This window comes from Telopea speciosissima, chromosome 10 (genome assembly GCF_018873765.1).
Source record: "Telopea speciosissima isolate NSW1024214 ecotype Mountain lineage chromosome 10, Tspe_v1, whole genome shotgun sequence".
In the NCBI taxonomy this organism is placed as follows: domain Eukaryota; kingdom Viridiplantae; phylum Streptophyta; class Magnoliopsida; order Proteales; family Proteaceae; genus Telopea; species Telopea speciosissima.
Window position 1 is genome coordinate 58,517,827 of NC_057925.1, and position 18,157 is coordinate 58,535,983.

The 18,157-nt window shown below is 38.6% G+C and overlaps 1 protein-coding gene across 4 annotated transcripts; it reads left to right on the top strand.

Annotated features, from left to right (window-relative positions):
- The first annotated feature begins 7,608 nt into the window (after positions 1-7,608).
- LOC122642727 lies at positions 7,609-17,195 on the top strand. Of its 4 annotated transcripts, none has more exons than XM_043836303.1 (8): positions 7,609-7,690; positions 9,386-9,657; positions 9,741-10,392; positions 10,515-10,717; positions 13,710-13,954; positions 14,638-15,861; positions 16,124-16,464; positions 16,495-17,195. In XM_043836303.1, the coding sequence occupies exons 2-7, from the start codon at positions 9,386-9,388 to the stop codon at positions 16,273-16,275; spliced, it is 2,748 nt and encodes a 915-aa protein (XP_043692238.1). In that variant the 5' UTR covers positions 7,609-7,690; the 3' UTR covers positions 16,276-16,464; positions 16,495-17,195. The 4 variants fall into 4 exon arrangements, with proteins under 4 accessions (XP_043692238.1, XP_043692240.1, XP_043692237.1 ...); XM_043836305.1 differs by lacking the exon at positions 16,495-17,195 and having other exon boundaries at positions 7,650-7,723; positions 14,638-15,636; positions 15,725-15,861; positions 16,124-16,247; XM_043836302.1 differs by having other exon boundaries at positions 7,650-7,723; positions 16,124-17,195.
- Positions 17,196-18,157: the final 962 nt, after the last annotated feature.

The window sequence follows — 18,157 nt, forward strand, 5'->3', positions numbered from 1 at the left end:
GGCATATGAAAATGATGTTTTGCCATTGGCTCACCTGCAATCCCAGAAAGTATGAGAGTTCTTCGAGCATGGAAATCTCGAACTCTTTCTTCATGTACTCTATAAACTGTTTACACACTTCATCATTGTGCCCTCCAAAAATGATATCATCTACGTATACTACCAGAATCAATTGACTACTGCCTTCTGTCATCACATACAGGTTGCTATCAACCATACCCTTACACAGTCTCAAATGATGCAAATAAGTATCAAGTCTGGAGTACCAAGCTCTTGGAGCTTGCTTCAATCCATAAAGAGCTTTCTTTAGTCTACAAACCATATGTGGATCCTCCCCAAGCTGAAAACCATCTGGTTGCTCTATATATACTTCCTCTTCAAGATTATCATTCAAGAAAGCTGACTTCACATCCATCTGATATACCTTGAATCCCTTATACACCGCCAAAGCTAGGAACATCTGAATGGATTCCATCCTTGCTACCGATGCAAAAGTCTCATCAAAATCTATTCCTTCCACCTGAGCGTTGCCCGTGCACACAAGTCTGGCTTTGTTTCTCATCATCTGGCCATCTTCATTTAACTTGTTCCTGAAGACCCACTTGGTTCCAATAATATTCTTGTCTGCTAGTCTGGGAACTAACTCCCATGTGTTGTTCTTCTCAATCTGATCCAACTCTTCGTTCATGGCTTTAACCCAATGTTCATCTTTGCTTGCTTCATAAACGGACCTGGGTTCCACCTGTGACAATAGAGAATATGTAATGACCTTCATCTTTCTTGTTTGCATGCCCGCTTTAGGATCTCCGATGACTTGATTTGCGGGATGCACTTTTTACCACTTTTTAAAACTAGGTCTTCCATCTCTCTCTGTCACTGTGTCAATCTCATGGGCATTTATGTCTGCATCCTCATGCTTTTGAACTTTCACAACTTCATCATTTACAGTTGCATCATCATCAACCTCTTCAAAAGTTTGTTCTTCTAACACTACTGGTTTAGAGTGGGGTAATGTTTCATCAATCTTCACATCTGAACTCTCCACAACTTTTCCCAACCTCTTATCGAAGCACTTGTAAGCCTTGCTCTTTGAGGAATACCCTAAGAAAATCCTTGATCTGTTCTATCGTCAAATTTTCCAAGGTTGTCTTCCTTTCTTTTGATGAAGCAACGACTACCAAACACCCTAAAGTGTTTCATTGTGGCTCTTCTATTAAACCATAATTCATATGGAGTCTTGGATTCTTGTGGTCTCAACAAGCATCTGTTGCCAATGTAGACAGTTGTATAGATGGCTTCTCTCCAAAAATGTTTTGCAATATTATTATCTGTAAGCATTGCCCTAGCCATTCCTTGAACTGTCCTATTCTTCCTTTCGACTACCCCATTTTGTTGAGGGGTTCTTGCTGCCGAATGCAGAATTCGTATGTCATGTTCATTATAAAATTCTATGAAAGCATTCCATGTGAACTCCTTTCCTTGGTCAGATCTGATGCACTTGATTGTTTTACCAGTCTCATTCTCAACCCTTTTCTTAAACACCTTGAGGCAGTGGAAGGCTTTAGTTTTATCCTTAAGAAAAAAGACCCATGTCATCCTTGAATACTCATCAATAAGTAACATAAAATATCTCTCTCCTCCAATTGCTTGTGTCCTCATTGGTCCACACAAATCTGTATTAATTAAGTCTAAAGGCTTACTAGGATAGTGTTCCTTTGACTTGTATATAGTCCTTGTTTGCTTACCCTTCTGACATGATCCACAAACATGATTTGTGAGGTTCTTGATTTTTGGAAGATCCCTAACACCCTTATTCTTGCTCAACTTGGTTAAGTTCTTGAAATTTATATGTCCAAGTCTTCTGTGCCAAAGTGTAGTTTCATTCTCCTGACTAATCATGCAACTGTCATCATTGCTCTCTGTAAGAACATACAAATTTCCATCTGTCCTGGAACCATGAGCCACTTTCTTTCCATTTTTCGTCTTCCTTATCTTAAAACCTTCCTTCATAAATAAGACCTCATTTCCATGGTCACATATCTGACTCACACTCAGAAGGTTATGTTTCAACCCGCTCACATACAACACCCTGCCAGATTTTATTCTTCCTTGATCCAAGTTGATTGTCCCCTTGCCTTTAATCTTGGCCCCATCATTGTTCCCAAATCTAACTGAGCCACTTTCAACTTTATCAAGATTTAAAAATCTATCTCTTTCACCTGTCGTATGAGTAGAATACCCACTGTCAAGAAAATCCATGGAGATGATCTTCTTCAAGCCTTAAAAGCCGTCTGAACAATCAATGATTTGTTGCTTTCTCCTGTCTTCTTCTTCTCAACCCAAACTGCTTTTTCAGATACAGTGATGGATTTTCTAGCTTCCTTCTTTGTAAGCACTTTCTTGTTCTTTGTGTGATATTTCTTCTCCTTCTTCATAGACTGCCTTTGAGAGGGAAGCAAAGTCTTGCAGTTTCTTGCAATGTGACCAAGCTTGTAGCATCTAAAACATTCCACAATCTGATCTACCAATGGTGCAAACCTATTCTTCATTTTGACAACTGTAGGCTTGACATTTCTTCTACATTCTGTTACTCTGTGTCCATACATGTTGCAGCCATAACAATACCCATTGAACCTTTGAGTCTGCCAAATATTCTTCATGTAGTATTTGGATCTTTGATAGTATACAGTAGTAAACCCATCTTCGTCAACCTTCTTGCTAGTAGAATTCATATGTCTTGAACCTCTTCTCTTCTCACTAACAAACCTGACCGGATTATGTGCAGTGTCATTCCCTTTTATCTTCACTCTCTTTGAAGAACTTCCATTCTCATAGCCAAGACCAGATTTATCATTGATAGGTCTTTGTCTACTAAGGAGATCATCTAACATGCTAGCTTCATTTGATGCTTGATCATGTTCTTCTTCAGTTTCTTGAACAGAAACCTCATTGCCCTTGTCATTCACAGTTGTAACTATTGGAGATGTATTTGCAACTGTAAGGTAGTCCTTATTTTTCAAATTTTTATGCTCGACCTTTAGTTTTACTATTTCTTCTTCAAGCTTGGCACATTCATCAACTTTCAAAGATAAGGTAATGCTAATATCTTCAGTCATCTTTTGTGTTTCTTCAATGGTGAGCTTTAGTTGAATGATTTTCTCTCCTTCTTCTGCAAGCTGCTTCTCCAACATCTTGCTTCTCTTTCTTTTTATCTTGAGCTCATTTAAGGTAGTATAAAAAATAGTTTCCAGATCTTCAGCTTCTGATTCTTCATCCTTCTTCATCCTCATCAGATTTTTCTTCCTCCTCTTGATTGTCATTACTTGCTAAGACCATGAACATTAGTTCATCATCAGAGTCTTCAACTTCTATTAATTCTTTTGAAGATGAGTCATCTTCTTGAGTCATCAAACTCTTCTTTTTAAAGATGTTCTTGGAGGCTTGGGTGTCTTTATTATCTGACTCAACTGTTTTGCCCTTCTTTGGACACTTAGAGGCAAAATGTCCTATACCTCCACAATTAAAGCACTTCAATGAAAGTTTTCCCTTATATTTACCTTTACCATTCTTGAACTTCCTGGTAAGGTAGGCAATAAGCTCATCATCAGAATCTTCATTAGCATTTTCTTGCTTAATTTTTAACTTCTTCATGGCTTTAAATGCAGCCTCATTCTCTGTGGATTTAGGCTTCACCATTCTCATTTTATATGCAGTCAATATACCATGCAATTCATCTAAACTCAACTCATCAAGTTCTTTGACTCTTCTATAATAGACACCTTTGGGTTATAGAGATCCGGCAAGGACCTAAGAATCTTCTTTACAACCACTGCATCCTTGATTTCCTCACTAAGACTTCTGATGGCATTTATAATTTCATTCATTTTACTCATGAAGCTTTCCACTGTATCTTCATCAGACATCTTCAAATTATCAAACAGTGACCTATAGTGTTGTAGTTTTGCCTCTTTGATCTTCTCATCACCTTCATGGACATTCTGTAATTTGTCCCACACTTCTTTAGCAGTCTCACATCCAACAATCCTGGCAAACTCAGTGTTGACCAATGCACTTAGAAGTGCATTCTTAGCCTTAGAGTCGTTTTCATACTTCTTGAGTTCAACTGTATTAGTTATATCACCTGTGGGAATTTTGTATCCATTCTTCACAGACATCCAAACACTGTAGCCCAATGATTTCAGATATGTCTCCATCCTGATTCGCCAAAAATCATAATCTGTTCCATCAAACTGTGGTACCTTGCTGTGACTGTAACTACTGTTGCTATCCATCCTTCTTTCTCTCAGCTCACTGCCCCAAGCTGTTAAGCTTCAATTCATTAGTTAACTTAGCTCTGATACCACTTTATAATCCCAGGTGCACTGAGAGGGGGGGTGAATCAATGCCTTAAAAAATTCTTCCAAACTCAATCTCGTAGCTATGACAATCATATATAAAGATTGGCCAGGGCAGTCCCGTAATTACCAATCACACATGCACGTCCACCTCGCAACCATTTTGTGGCCAGGTCTACCATACAGTACACCAAGTATACGTGGTTCGGCCAAGCTGCCTACATCCACGGAGGAATACCCGTAAGGGTTTCGTAATTCCTCAAATACTCAACTCAAATTCGACTACTACAATAGCCCATGTGCTACAATACCTGCTTCTAACTCCGTAACAACGAAATCTAGGGCTACAACCCCAATCCAATCTAGCCCCAACTTGAATGGAATTACAATATGAATGTAAAAATTCAATTACAAGTCCCTCCCAATAACATGAACAAAATTAGGATTCTTTCAACATGAATTAAACCCTAGATATCAAATAGGACTTGTGAAACAAAAGATTACTTCTCCCTGAGTAATCCCGTGACTAACCCACTGCTTGAAGCCTTCCTGATGTCGTGCACGTTCTCCAACGTTCAAAGCAGCATCTTCGATCGTTCAATCAAGGTTTTTCACAGTTTTTGATGTTTTTGACATTTTTCTGCTCTTTCTCACATTTTCACTGTGTTCTCCTTGAAAAATTATGCAATTTAAAAAAAAAGGACGACTGATTTGGACTCTGAATGAGAGAGATATTGCCTTCCAAAGTTAGATGATCCAAAATGGCAAGTGGAGGGTGGAAATGTAATATTCAAAAGTATTTGTGACAATCGGCAAGGCACGACTTGGGTTTCAAGATTTGCCGAGAAATTACTTTTCAAAAATTGTGACACCTGTACAGCACTTACCCAAAATAAAATTCAAACTTCAACAACCATACTACTCTCTTAAAGAACAATGTTATGGTGTTTCGTGTAGCACCGTGCACCATCAAGGGCAAGCCAATCAGAGAGTTCATGATGAACAACATCCAACAGCCACCATGATTCTGTAATTTTATAAAACAATGGGAAACATCTATCGATAGTAGCACTTTAAAGAAAAATGACCAAAAAATTGGGTAAGTATAAAACTTTTTGCCTATGCCAGATTTACTTCATTTTTGCGCATCAACACGGAAACAACTGTAACCTTCTCTTCTGATACTGAAATGATACGAAACCAGTTGTGTTGGAACTATGACTCGACGAAATTCATTTCTCATGGAGATCACTTCACCCAAATATGCCATTAAACCTCTCAAAAATGACCTTAAAGTCACTGCTATTGCATGAACCTATGAAATCACAACTTTAACAATATGAAACCTTCACCTGCTGCTTCGCCCCTTTGCCAAACACTATATAAGGATTTATTATGCTGTTAAATGGTATTCTTCAAGTGCGGTTACCCCTGTAACCCTGCCAAATGACCAAAATGCCCTTATAGTTGTGTAGGTGACTGTTTGACTGTTTCAGCTCTTCCAACTCATCAAATACCACTGTCGCATCACCAATATGGATAATAAGGTTGCCAACAATGATAAAACCACTCCAAAAAATCTCAATTGACCCGATTGACAAACAGTTTCAAATAAAGATATGAATATAATTAAACATATGTATGATGGTGTGGTGCCAAGTGTAAGATCTGTGGAGGACCAAGGTAGTGAATTCCCAATTACATTTGGGTTACATCAAGGATCAACTTTAAGCCCTTATTTGTTTATCATGGATAATTTAACCAAAGAAATTCAAGAGATGTTCCTTGGTGTATGCTTGTTGCTTATGATATTGTTTTAGTGGATGAAACAAAAGCAGAGATTAACACCAAGTTAGAGTTATGGAGATCAATCCTGAAAAAAAAATGTTTTAAGTAGAACGAAGACAACGTATATAGTGTGTAACTTTGGTCACACTAGGATGGATAATGAGGTGGTGAAACATGATGAGAGGGAGATTATGCAATATTTTAGGTATCTTGGCTCAATCATAAATAAAGAAGGTGATGTAGAGGATGATGTTTCATAGAAAATTAAAATAGAATGGATAAAATGGAATTGTGCGTCTAGAGTTTTGTATGATCAACATATTCTTTTAAAACTTAAAGAAAAATTTATATGACAGTCGTACGATCAACTATGATGTATGGTGCAGAATGTTAGGCAGTTAAGGAATATCATGTAGATAAACTCAATGTAGTGGATATGAAGATGTTGAGATGAATGAGTGGCAAAACTAGGAAGGATAAAAAAAAAAGGAATGATTATATTAGAGTTGGCTTAAAAGTAGCTCTAATACATGATAAGCTACGAGAAAATCGCTTGAGGTGGCCTGACCATGTTTAGCAAAGTGAATGCTCTAGTACGAAGGAGTGATTTAATTCAGATTAAAGGAACTAAAAGAGCCAAGGACATACCTAAAGGAGAAGTGGTGAGAAAAAATATGCATAATTTAGGCCTTGTATAAGTATGACCTTGAATAGAGCTGATTGGAGGACAATGATCTATGTAGCCGACCCCATTTAGTTAGGATAAATCTGAGTTGTTGTTGATTTGGGAGGGGATGGGAATGATTTGAAAATTTTAAGGAAGAATCCACTAAATTCGACACATAACCTAGCCTAGGATGATGAAATATGCTTTAACAAACAAAAAAATGATGATGAAGTATGTTTGGTTGGATCACCCAAAACCCAGACAGTATAGACCCGACCCAACGAGCCGCGGATGCCCAACTACCCATAAGTGGAGAACGGCATTTTCGTAATGTTACGATTCTCGGAGGCGGCATCTCCGTTAGGCGCTATGGACCCTCCGTTGCGCATCATGGACGATTTCGCAATCTGCTTTCACGGTAAAAGGTTAGATATGTGAATTGGGAGAAATTAGATGGGTCATTCTATAATTTTAAAAAAATAATTAGGGTTGCAAATGTAATTACATTCTCTTTCTCCTCAATCTTGTGGACAAAATTCCCCCACAAAGGTTCCATTTTGATGCTCTCTCACCCCCGCCCTCCTTAAACCTTAAACCCCACCCGTCGTCTTCTCACCCCTGCCTCCATCTCTCTCTCTTTCTCTCAGAGGCTGAGAAGAACAAACACGTAGTATTGTTCACATCTTCTTCGCTTCAAAACTCTGGAAATTTGAAACCATATAACCCTAGCTCGTCTGAGCTTTCCATTGCTTCTGACTTTCTCTACCTTTGAAGAAGCGGTTAGTTCCAAGGCCACGACTAAGGAAGGATCAGAGGAGATTTGAAGCTTCTTATAGCTAGCAAAAGAGGCATTCTGGTGCGCCAATTTGGTCAATAGTCGGTGAATCCTGTTTTCTTCATCAATTATTTTTAGGTGAAATAGCTCACGCTTTGATATTCTTCCACTGAAACGTTGTTTACAATCTTGTACTGTACTAAATTAAAGCCCCGCACAGAGATAAACAAACTTGAACTCTTGCTCTGGTTGCTTTCGTTTCTTCTGTATTGGGTTTTATAGGTTATCTACCCTGTCTTATTGTTTATCTATAGGTAGTTCTTAGTTCTGACTTTGCAGGAAGAATATTATTTCTAGGTCCCTCCTCAGTCCTCTATCGAATTCTTTTGTTGCGTAACCGGGTTTAACATTTCAATATTTACAAACTGGATTTTATACTTTTTTTCGGGGATGGAAGTTTTATTCCATTTTCTTCAATCTCGGCTCATTTATTCTTTAGACGGAACATCTTTTTTCTGTTAATTTTTCATTTGATGATGTAGTGTTGGTTTTAAATGTTTTCCTTTTCATTTCTGACGGAATAAGGTGCTTGAAGGTTTATATCTTTAAAGTTTTTAACTAAAAAGAATCGGTAGCCTCTAGCACTGAATTTTCATTTGAATTTCTTAGTTGCAGTCTGATGATCTTTTGGTGATTATAGTTTCCCATGTCGTCGCATTTCGATCACTGTGTTGTATCAAAATCTTTTCTCTCAGTTCTTTCTTTCTCAGTTCATGGACAACCTCTTTTTCCCCCTCAGAATTTACAAGTTATTTTTTATTTTTTAATCTGTTATGAAATTGATTGTTGAAGAATCATATCTGACCCAAGACATTAATTTTTAATTTTGCATCAGTTTCATTTTCCATTTTCCATTTCTCATGTCTGTCTTGCAAGGCTGACAATTCATTGGTCTGTTCTTCTAAGACATCTGGTATTAGTTTCAAGCACAATTAAGAAAACCATGCATTTTATTATGGCTGTAATTGATCATTATGAATTGTCATCCCATTGCAAGAAGACTACGTGGGATTAATTTGGGTAAAAAGTCGAGGTAAGCAAATGTGTTGGTGTATCTAATGGTGAAACAAGGGGTAGTCATGAGGCATGGGTAGTGCTTGGGCTTATCTTATCCACTGTGACATATCGGTATTCAATAGTTGGGTATGGGTATATTTTGTATGTTAGTATGTTCCATTTGCTTTAGGGTTGTGAGCATCGTCCTCTTGAGGAGGTTTGTACTCTATTATTGTGGCTATTTTATGAATAAAGTTGTTTTCTATTAAGAAGTTAAGATCCACCTTATCGTCATCTAGAATCTTTATGGTAATGTTTGAAAGGTTTAGTTGTGAATTTGTTCAACCCAACTTCGAAATTAATTCAGATTTGGATGAGTTGGACATGCCTTAGATGGTTAGTCTGGACATTTGCATGACTCGGACTGACTAGGTTAATGCATGTATCGTGCGGCAGGATATATAATGCCAACTCAAATGGTACTTGTGTTTGTTCTAGTATGGTATTGCATTATCAGGTCCAAACAAATCCAAGGGGAACAAAATGATTTTTTTCCATGGTCTTTCCTTGCGAAGGTTTTTTGAGTTTGATACCTTTTATTAAGACAAGGAAGATGCCTGCCTGGATAAGACATATATTTCTCCTTGTTCCTTGTCTAATACAACACGAGGATTATGTCATCACATCAATGGAACAAGAACTTCATTTGTTGATCACATAATATTTCAATTGCATTGGTTGCAGATGGCTAGATGGGATGAGATTTTTTCTCTCCCTGTGCAGAGTCCTCCATCCTTGGAGTTTTCTGCTGCTGATCTTGTGTGGACTAAGGTGGAAGGTTGGCGTGACAAATTGAATAGAGTTTCTCTCATCCCTTATGCTAGAATCAATGATTTTGTCAGGGGTGAATCATCTAATAAAGAATGCCCCACCAGATTTCATGTTGAAGCAAGGAGGAGAAGGCCTCCAGAAATGCATTACAAGCCAAAGGTTGATGGCATTCTTGAGTATATTCTGTAAGTTTCTATTGTTTGCTTCTGCGAATTTCTACTGTCAAGCCCTTTGATTCTATCAATTAAGTTATGCAATTTATCTATAGGTACTGGTGTTCCTTTGGCCCTGATGATCATAGAAAGGGTGGGATTGTACGACCCAGCAGGAATACGTATGTCCCAAAGAAGAAATCTGCTGGTCGTCCTAATACCAAGAGGGGTTGTAAGTGTCATTTTATTGTGAAACGCTTAATTGCTGAGCCATCAATTGCACTCATCATATATGATGATGATAAGCATATAGACGAGAAGGGGCTACCCTGCCATGGTCCGCAAGATAAGAAGGCTGTGGGTACACGGGCCATGTTTGCACCTTATATCTCTGATGATCTCCGTCTCCGGGTCTTATCTCTTTTACATGTTGGGGTGTCTGTGGAAACCATCATGCAGAGGCACAATGAGTCGGTAGAGAGACAAGGGGGACCAAGTAACCGTGATGACCTTCTCACTCATAGGTACGTTCGGAGATTAGAGAGAAGTATCCGACGTTCCACATATGAACTGGATGAAGATGATGCCGTCAGTATTGGCGTGTGGGTTGAAAGCCATCAGAATGACATTTTCTTTTATGAAGACATCTCTGATTCAGACCCTTTTATTTTGGGCATTCAAACAGAATGGCAGTTGCAGCAAATGATCCGGTTTGGTAACCGCAGCCTCATTGCATCTGATTCAAGATTTGGATCAAACAAATTGAAGGTCTGTTTTATTTGATATATATTGTGCATATCTTAATTATCATATGGTGAAGTTAACAACAATTTAAAAGCTTTTGAAGCTAATGCTGATCCGTCTTTTTTTTGGGGGGGGCTTTTGTCCAGTATCCTGTTCACACTCTCCTCGTCTTTGACTCAGACAACAAGGCTATCCCTGTTGCCTGGATAGTAACATCAAGATTTGGTAGTGTGGATGCTCAAGATAAGTGGATTAGGGCTCTTTACAATAGAGTACATTCAAAAGATCCAACATGGAAATTGGCTGGTTTCATAGTGGATGATCCTTCCACTGACGTCCTAACCATCAGGTTAGCTACATAGTGTTTCTTCTGATCTCCTTGTCTCTGGACCATTGTATTTCTGCAAATAGCATGAAACTCCTCCCCCATGCGTCAGTTCTGACTCAGTTATATGATTTTTATCATCTGTAAATTAATATTTTCTTTTGATAAATAACAATGATGTTATAAGACTTTTTTTGTCCCATGGTTGGGTTCTGTAAGCCTTGAGATTTCTATTTTGGGGTTTATTAATATAACAGACCTCTTTTATAAACCCAAAATTTGGGTTTTGAGGGGGTGCATGAAACTAAATATATGGATAAGATTATGTGGGGTCCATTAGCTATTAGTTAGGAAGTTATTTTATTTTAAAACTGTTTTGGATAGTTGTTATTAGATGTGGGGCCTAGTTCAGTCTTTTAATTATTTCAAGTGTCTTATTTTATTATTTCTAGTTGTTACTTGTTAGATAGTGGATTAGAATTATAGTTTTTTTTTCCTTATACAGTTGTAAACTTCCTCCCCCATCGATTATTGAATGGAAAGGAAAGAGAAGTCATGGGGGAGAGAGGAGACAGAGAAAAAAACTAATTTCTATTCTATAATTCCAAATTGTGGGGGGGGGGGGGGTCTAGCCTCTTACATGTATTTTTAAAACAGAAAAAAGACAATGGAAGCCTAAATAACCTAAGTTTCCTACTTGACCCAAACAATTAAATAATTAAAAAATAAGAACTTAAATAGATAAAGAACACCTTCCATATGTAAACTCTTTAGAAAGACTCAAGAGCTAACTCAAACTAACCTTATCTCCTTCAAACTATGTCCTGCAAATAGGGTAAACTTTATCTAACAAGATAACTTCCTAACTAATAGCTAATCGGCCCCACTGCTAATACTAATTTCGTGTACCCCTTATGGATCTAAATCTGGGCCTTATAATTGAGCTCATTACAAATAAAAATGCTTAAAAACAAAAGCCCGAGACCACATACTATTAGAACAGGCCCAAAATAAAGATCAAACCACATCCAATGGTGGTGATCATGCTCCTACATTAGAGCTACAAGAGATAAAGTGCAACAACAACAACAAGAACAATGGCAAGGGCTCAGCCCAAACAATGGAAAACTACTAGAATACAACAACCCAAGGCCAAAGCACCAGAAAAATCTACATAATGAGATAAGGGCCCAAGTACAGCGACTGCCTACTCGTAATCCCCTCTATTGCTAACTCATTGGTAATCAACTTGGCAGTCCTCAATCTCCATCTCCGAGAAAAATAAAAATGACCTTGTCCTTGATAGGGACCTGGCCTTCTTGATGAGGTAAAGATATCGCCAACGACCCCCAAGATGATATTTAGGCTTATGAATAGCAAAGGAAGAGTCCCCTCCCAGTATCATCTCATTCCTCCCGTTGGCCAAAGCAGTCTCAAGCACTTTGATGATTTCCTTCAGATCCGCCGTGATAGAGTCTGTTATGCTAATAGGGCTAGAGAAATCCAACAGCACCCTCTTCTCATGATTTCTAAATACCCCCTCAATTCCTGCCTGTCTAGGATTACCGATACAGTTTCTATATATTGTATATAACTTGATGACATTAGGAGGAAGCCAATCCTGGTGAGTATGCTCACAAATAGTAGAAGAAGAAACAATAATTTTCCTGTGGCTCATGAAGTAATTGATGGATATATAATGAAAGGCTTAAACTGTCATGGCCATAGTTGTCAAGGCGCCAAGGCGACCGAAGGTATTGGAGGGGAATCTCGGTGACAAGGCGCCCTAGTGTTTTCCCCCCCTTCCTATTCCATATATCTACTATAGACAGAACATAAACATAATAAGTAAATTAACAACCAATTGAAAAACCAGCAGTAATATTGATACTGACCGATTGTTCACCACAAACTAGCAGTAATAACAAGCTGTTAAATATAAATTTAATAAAGAAGATATTTCAGTAGTTCAGTTCAATGATATTTGATATGTCATAAAGGATCAAAATTGATTCTAGCAGAGAATTAGCAATAAACTATAACGCTATAACCAGATAAAAAAGTATAGTAAGGTTTAAGATTCAATAATTCCATTTATCGCAAGCATTATAATCCAGTACACTGCCAAATAAAAAGGTTAGGAAAATAATCTTTATCATATAACCAAAAAAAAAAAGAGTAAAAAATCCCACAAAACAGCATAAGGTTCTCACCCAGCCACCTAGGGGAACCAAGGTGACGCCTAGGCGATCGCCTTACCTACATCTAGTAAGGTGAAGTATTGTCTTGACACCTGAAGGCGGCTGGACGCCTAGGTGATGCCTTGACAACTATGGTCATGGTCATCTCACAATCCTCAACATAATAATCTTGATAACTTCCCTAATAGTCTAGATGTTCTCACAAGGAAAACAGATCTCCACATTAGTTTTCGCCCTCTTAGGGATCCTTGGTGATTGCCAAAAATTCATAAAGTATTGGATACCTTGAAGGGAATTCCAGTTTAGACTGATTAATGAAACTAAACAAGCCCAAACCACCTAAGAGAAATCACAGTTGATAAAGAGATGACTGACAAACCTGTAAATTAAGATGTTTTCAACTAGGCTTTGTTAACCAAAACTACACAGTGAAGGGTCACAAACTCCAAACTCCATAGATGCTCCAAGTATTTGGATCTTTTTAAATTTTGCTCCAATGCTACAGATGCACTACTTGCTCGCGGTCTACAGAGATACTTGGGTTACTCAAACCCTGATTAGCGTTGATGGCTTTGTTGACAATTTAATGGTGTGGATAGGTTCAAATTCCTAGGGATTCCAGGTGTATGTCTTAATCCATTTTGTGGCCAATTAGTTTGCCATGTCGATGGCATAGCATAAACTGCAGATAATCTTGTTGTAACATGTGATCTGGGTTTGTCAGGTCTTCTCTATTCTCTGGATGACTTATCTTTTCCTGTTAATCGATGTATTTTGATTTGGGTTGTCTGTTTTTTTTATCTGTATTTTACCAGGGATGTGTTTCAATGCTCTATATTGATCTGCTTTTGGCGGGTCCGCCATGCATGGCATAAAAACCTGTTAAAGAAATGTTTGGAAACGGAGTTACGTGTGGAGATATCAAGACGACTCGGGCAGGCAGTATATAGCATCTGTAAAGGGGATGGCAATATGGATTTGTTTGAGGGTTTCATGGAAGATTTCATCGACTGCTCAGATTTCTTGGATTACTTCAGGGCAATCTGGTTTCCAAGAATAGGTTAGACCTTTTCATTAATAGATGAGAATTATTTTCTCCCTATTAGTAATATCACTTTTTTGTCCTCTCCCTACCTGTCAAAGTTTCCTGGCAAATCATCAATCCAGTCAATTCAGTTGGAGTGCAACCTCCTGGATGGACCATAATCCTTCAGATATACTGATCAAAAAACCCACTATTTGAAGTTTTTATCTGTTTCTCAACTGTCGATCTGTGTTCCTTTCAATGGTCCAATTTTTGCTTATGATTAGAGAGGCTAACCACCATCCAAAGAGTAGGGCGTCTTTAATAATATGGTCCATTTAAGGGGTGGCCTACCAATTGATTGTCCATGGTTAATTTGTGGGTCATGTCAACATAATGAAGATAAAGGCAAAAATTCATGTAGCTGTATTGGGTACAAGTATCTGCGGCTTTTAGCGCATATTTGGCTAAGCTTCTCACGCCCTTCTTCTGGGTATCTCAGCTTCTAGCAGAATAGATTCTGAATGCTATCTTCTCATTGGGTCCTCACTTTGGAGTGGTCTCTTATTCCGAGAAGCAGCAGTCCAAGAAGCTTAGCCAAACATGCACTTAAATAATTTGTCTTAATTTGTGTTTGGATCTTTGTGGCTAATCAGGCAGAGACATTTTTCTTCCTCTTTTAATAATCCCCCCCCCCCGGGGCGTCTCTTTTGGTCCAGGCACATGGACTACTGCATTGAAGAGTTTTCCACTAGCAAGCCAGGAGACTTGTGCAGCTATGGAATACTACCATCATCAACTCAAACTCAGATTGTTGAATGAGAAGGACCGATGTGTTTATCAACGAGCTGATTGGCTGGTCAATAAGTTGGGAACCAAAATCCATTCCTACTTCTGGCTTGATGAGTATTCGGGAAAGGATGATTTTGCACGATATCGTAAAGATGAGTGGATGAGTGGTTCAACATCCTGGCGCCAGGCACTGAAGATTCCAGACTCTGATGTTGTTTTGGAAGGTCGATGTGCAAAAGTAGTTAGCCAGCTCAATCGAGAGAAGGATCATATTGTGTGGAACCCTGGTTCTGAGATTGCTATATGTGATTGTGAATGGTCAAATATGGGTAATTTGTGCAAGCATGTAATCAAAGTAACCAGAGTTTGTCACAATAAGGGGTCAGCTCTGCCATCTATTAGCCTCCTTCAGTATAAGCAAACTTTGATTAATATGCTCCATTGTGCACCACATGATTCTTTGATTCGTGACCATGCTGTTACTCTATCTATTTATGCCCAAACACAATTAAATTCATTACTTGATCAAGGTTGTCAGCCTGCATTATATCCTTTTGTGACGCAATCGCAATCCGAAGGTTTTGCTAATAGAGATAATGATTTGAACGAGTCTCAATGTGCAAGCAAGAATACACCTTGCAATGAGAATGCATTTGGAGTTGGAAATGAGGCTCGTGGTGCTGTTACTGGTGATTTGGGTACTAAGGTGGTTGATAAGGTAGTGAGTGAGGCATGTTTCCCTACCAAGATTGATGAGCGAATGAATGTATGCAGCAAGATGGATATTGATCCATTACACCAATGTACCTCACCATCCACGACATTGCCTCCTGGTAACGTTGGATCTGATATTGGCTTCTTAGAGAATGGAAGTAGAGACTTGATTGATGAGGATCAAGGGATGAGTGCAGATCTTTCTTCTATTGGTAATATTTATACAAATGAAAATGGTATTCAAGATGATATGTTGGTTGAAAATTGTCAGTCTCATGGGAATTCCAATGGTTTTGGCAGTGATGTTGGGGAAACCATTACTGGTAGCTTGATGGATGTGAATCCATTAATGGAGAGTCCGCTTTCAACAATGGGCCTGGTTGATCAATGCACAAGTAATGACAATGGTAATTGCGGCGATCTTACGAAACCAACAGGTACTGGTAATGATGTGGATGCCAACCTCAATCTCTACAGGTTTCTCAATCTAGAAACATGCTTCTTGTATTGCAACCAGTGATGGTTGATGACTTCTCAGGAAGAGATTTAAAAAATGGGAAATGTGGGACAATTTTGAGCCCATCCTCTCATAGTTATGCATTAGCATTGAGTATGGTTCAAGTTGGTATGACAGGTGATTCTGATAATCTGATTTAATTCAATTGGCAAGTGATGATTATCTTTATGGTGATGTTGCAGAGGGAACCAGCAGTATAGTGGAAGTCCATGTTGAATCGATCTTAACTTCCACGTGTGAATCAATATCTATTGAGCAGGAGACATGCATTGAAGTAGAAGCCAGTGAAACTGGTGTCTCTGACAAAATCCTAGAGGAAGTCCTGACAACATGACGAGTGGAACTTCAAAGCACATCTTTTAATCTCTCCATCCACTTCCAAAACAACAAATGGTCAGCAAGGTCCTCTCAGTTAATGTCATTTAGAGTATATAGCAGAGAAGATAAATGGAGCCAAGACATGAATGGTAAGCTATCTAGTATGAACACTTCCTTGTTTAGATGTGGGGTGGGGTTAAAGATGGTTTAGATTGTAGGGTGAGGTTAAATGTAGTATTATGGATAGAGATTGCCATAATGAGGTGACCAACTACATAGAAGGTGACAATTGTGTTTCGTATGTCGCTGAGATTCAAATTGTTTCGTGATTGTCCTTGTCAATGATGAGGGCTCTTAAGCAGCAAAAAACTGTTGGCTTTGAATTGATGTTTCTTCAAGCATTGTTGCTCAGTTAATTGTTATCATGGACACAGGTTCTTGATGCAGGATGTTGATCAACACGCAGAATAAGTGTGTTTCTGCAAAGGAGAACTTAAAGATGGTAGAAAATGAAAGCAACATAAAGAAGATACTTGACTGATTATTATGGACTATCCTATTGGGGACTTGGATATCATTGTACAACCAGCTTTATGATCAAGTTCATACAGTCCCTATTGATGTAGATACATTTACTCAAAAGTTTTGAAGCAAATGGGTCACGGAGGCTGCATTGGTTCTCTGACTAGAAAATATAGTGTATCTGGTTTTCACACTTTGAGAGTTTCAATTGGTTTCAACAATGGAGAACTTATACTGGTTGTGCTTGTTGGTGTTATTTGGCTTCAAATGGCATTAGCTGGCCATGGTTCCGATTATCTGACCAGGAACTGGGGCATTTATCTTCTCAAAAGCATCAATTGGGACTAACTACAATTTATAACTTTGTTGATTCCCTTTTCATGTAAATAAATACGGACTCATCTGTAACTGTTGAAATTATTTTTTTAGTAGATCTGATGATGTCTCTGTTTTTTTTTTTTTTTTTTTTTTTTGGGGGGGGGGGTGGGGTTGTTTGGTTGTTGTGGTTGTCTAAGCATATGCTTTCTTAAATAAAGTGAACTCCCCCCACCCCAAACCCCCCAACAAATTTTGTTCATCATGAAGAAGGTTTGTGAAAGGGTACTCTTGACTCTTGAGGGCAAAATATGGTGAAATTGGGGAAAAAATCTGAACAAAACTTGTTGAAGTTGGTGAAATATTTCCATCTCAAAGGGGGTTAAAGTCAATCCCAGGTGAAATCTAGAACCTTTCCACACTAGAAACTATTACATATGCTAGTTACATAATAGCGACAGAAACTGCTATGCATTTGTAATAAGTAACCTTGCCACATATCAGTGCCGTTCAACGGCCCCGATATCGATCAAAGGTGGGAGGGGTTCTCATGCCAATGTAGGTGGTGGTGCAGCTGTATAGCGTGGATCCCTACTGTTCTGGGTACCATTCTCCAAATTATTTTTGGTGTAGCATTCAGATTCCTCCCTGGTGCGTTCAGAAGAGATAAATGGGCGGGTGGGTTGGGGGGTGTTTGTTGTGTTTTAGGGGTGTCAACCGGTTGGGCAAGGTCGTGCCTAATCGGGTGCCTAATCAGGTTTAACCTAACTTGAAGCCTACACCGTGATTGCCCGTTTAGCCAATCGGGCAGATTGAATTTACCTTCTCACCCCTAGTGAAATACAAAAATTCATCCATGTTGATATTCATGACTTCATGTGCACATTCTCATTGGCCCCAGTAGTGGTGCAGGGGCTACACGACTAAGCAACAATCTCTTGCCCACTACGTAGTTTGAAAAAAAAGAAATCTCTCAAAATTTTATAAAGGGAAAACAAATAGGAATAATGTTTTCTGTGGGAGAGTATACTTACTGTTTACGCTCAGACACAGAAGGATTT

What these genes read in the sequence shown, in the direction of transcription:
- LOC122642727 (XM_043836303.1), top strand. Translation starts at nt 9,386, where the DNA reads ATGGCTAGATGGGATGAGATTTTTTCTCTCCCTGTGCAGAGTCCTCCA. An exon ending in AATCTGGTTTCCAAGAATAG is followed by an intron (nt 13,955 to 14,637) that starts GTTAGACCTTTT and finishes CTTTTGGTCCAG; the next exon opens with GCACATGGACTACTGCATTG. An exon ending in CGATCTTACGAAACCAACAG is followed by an intron (nt 15,862 to 16,123) that starts GTACTGGTAATG and finishes GTGATGTTGCAG; the next exon opens with AGGGAACCAGCAGTATAGTG.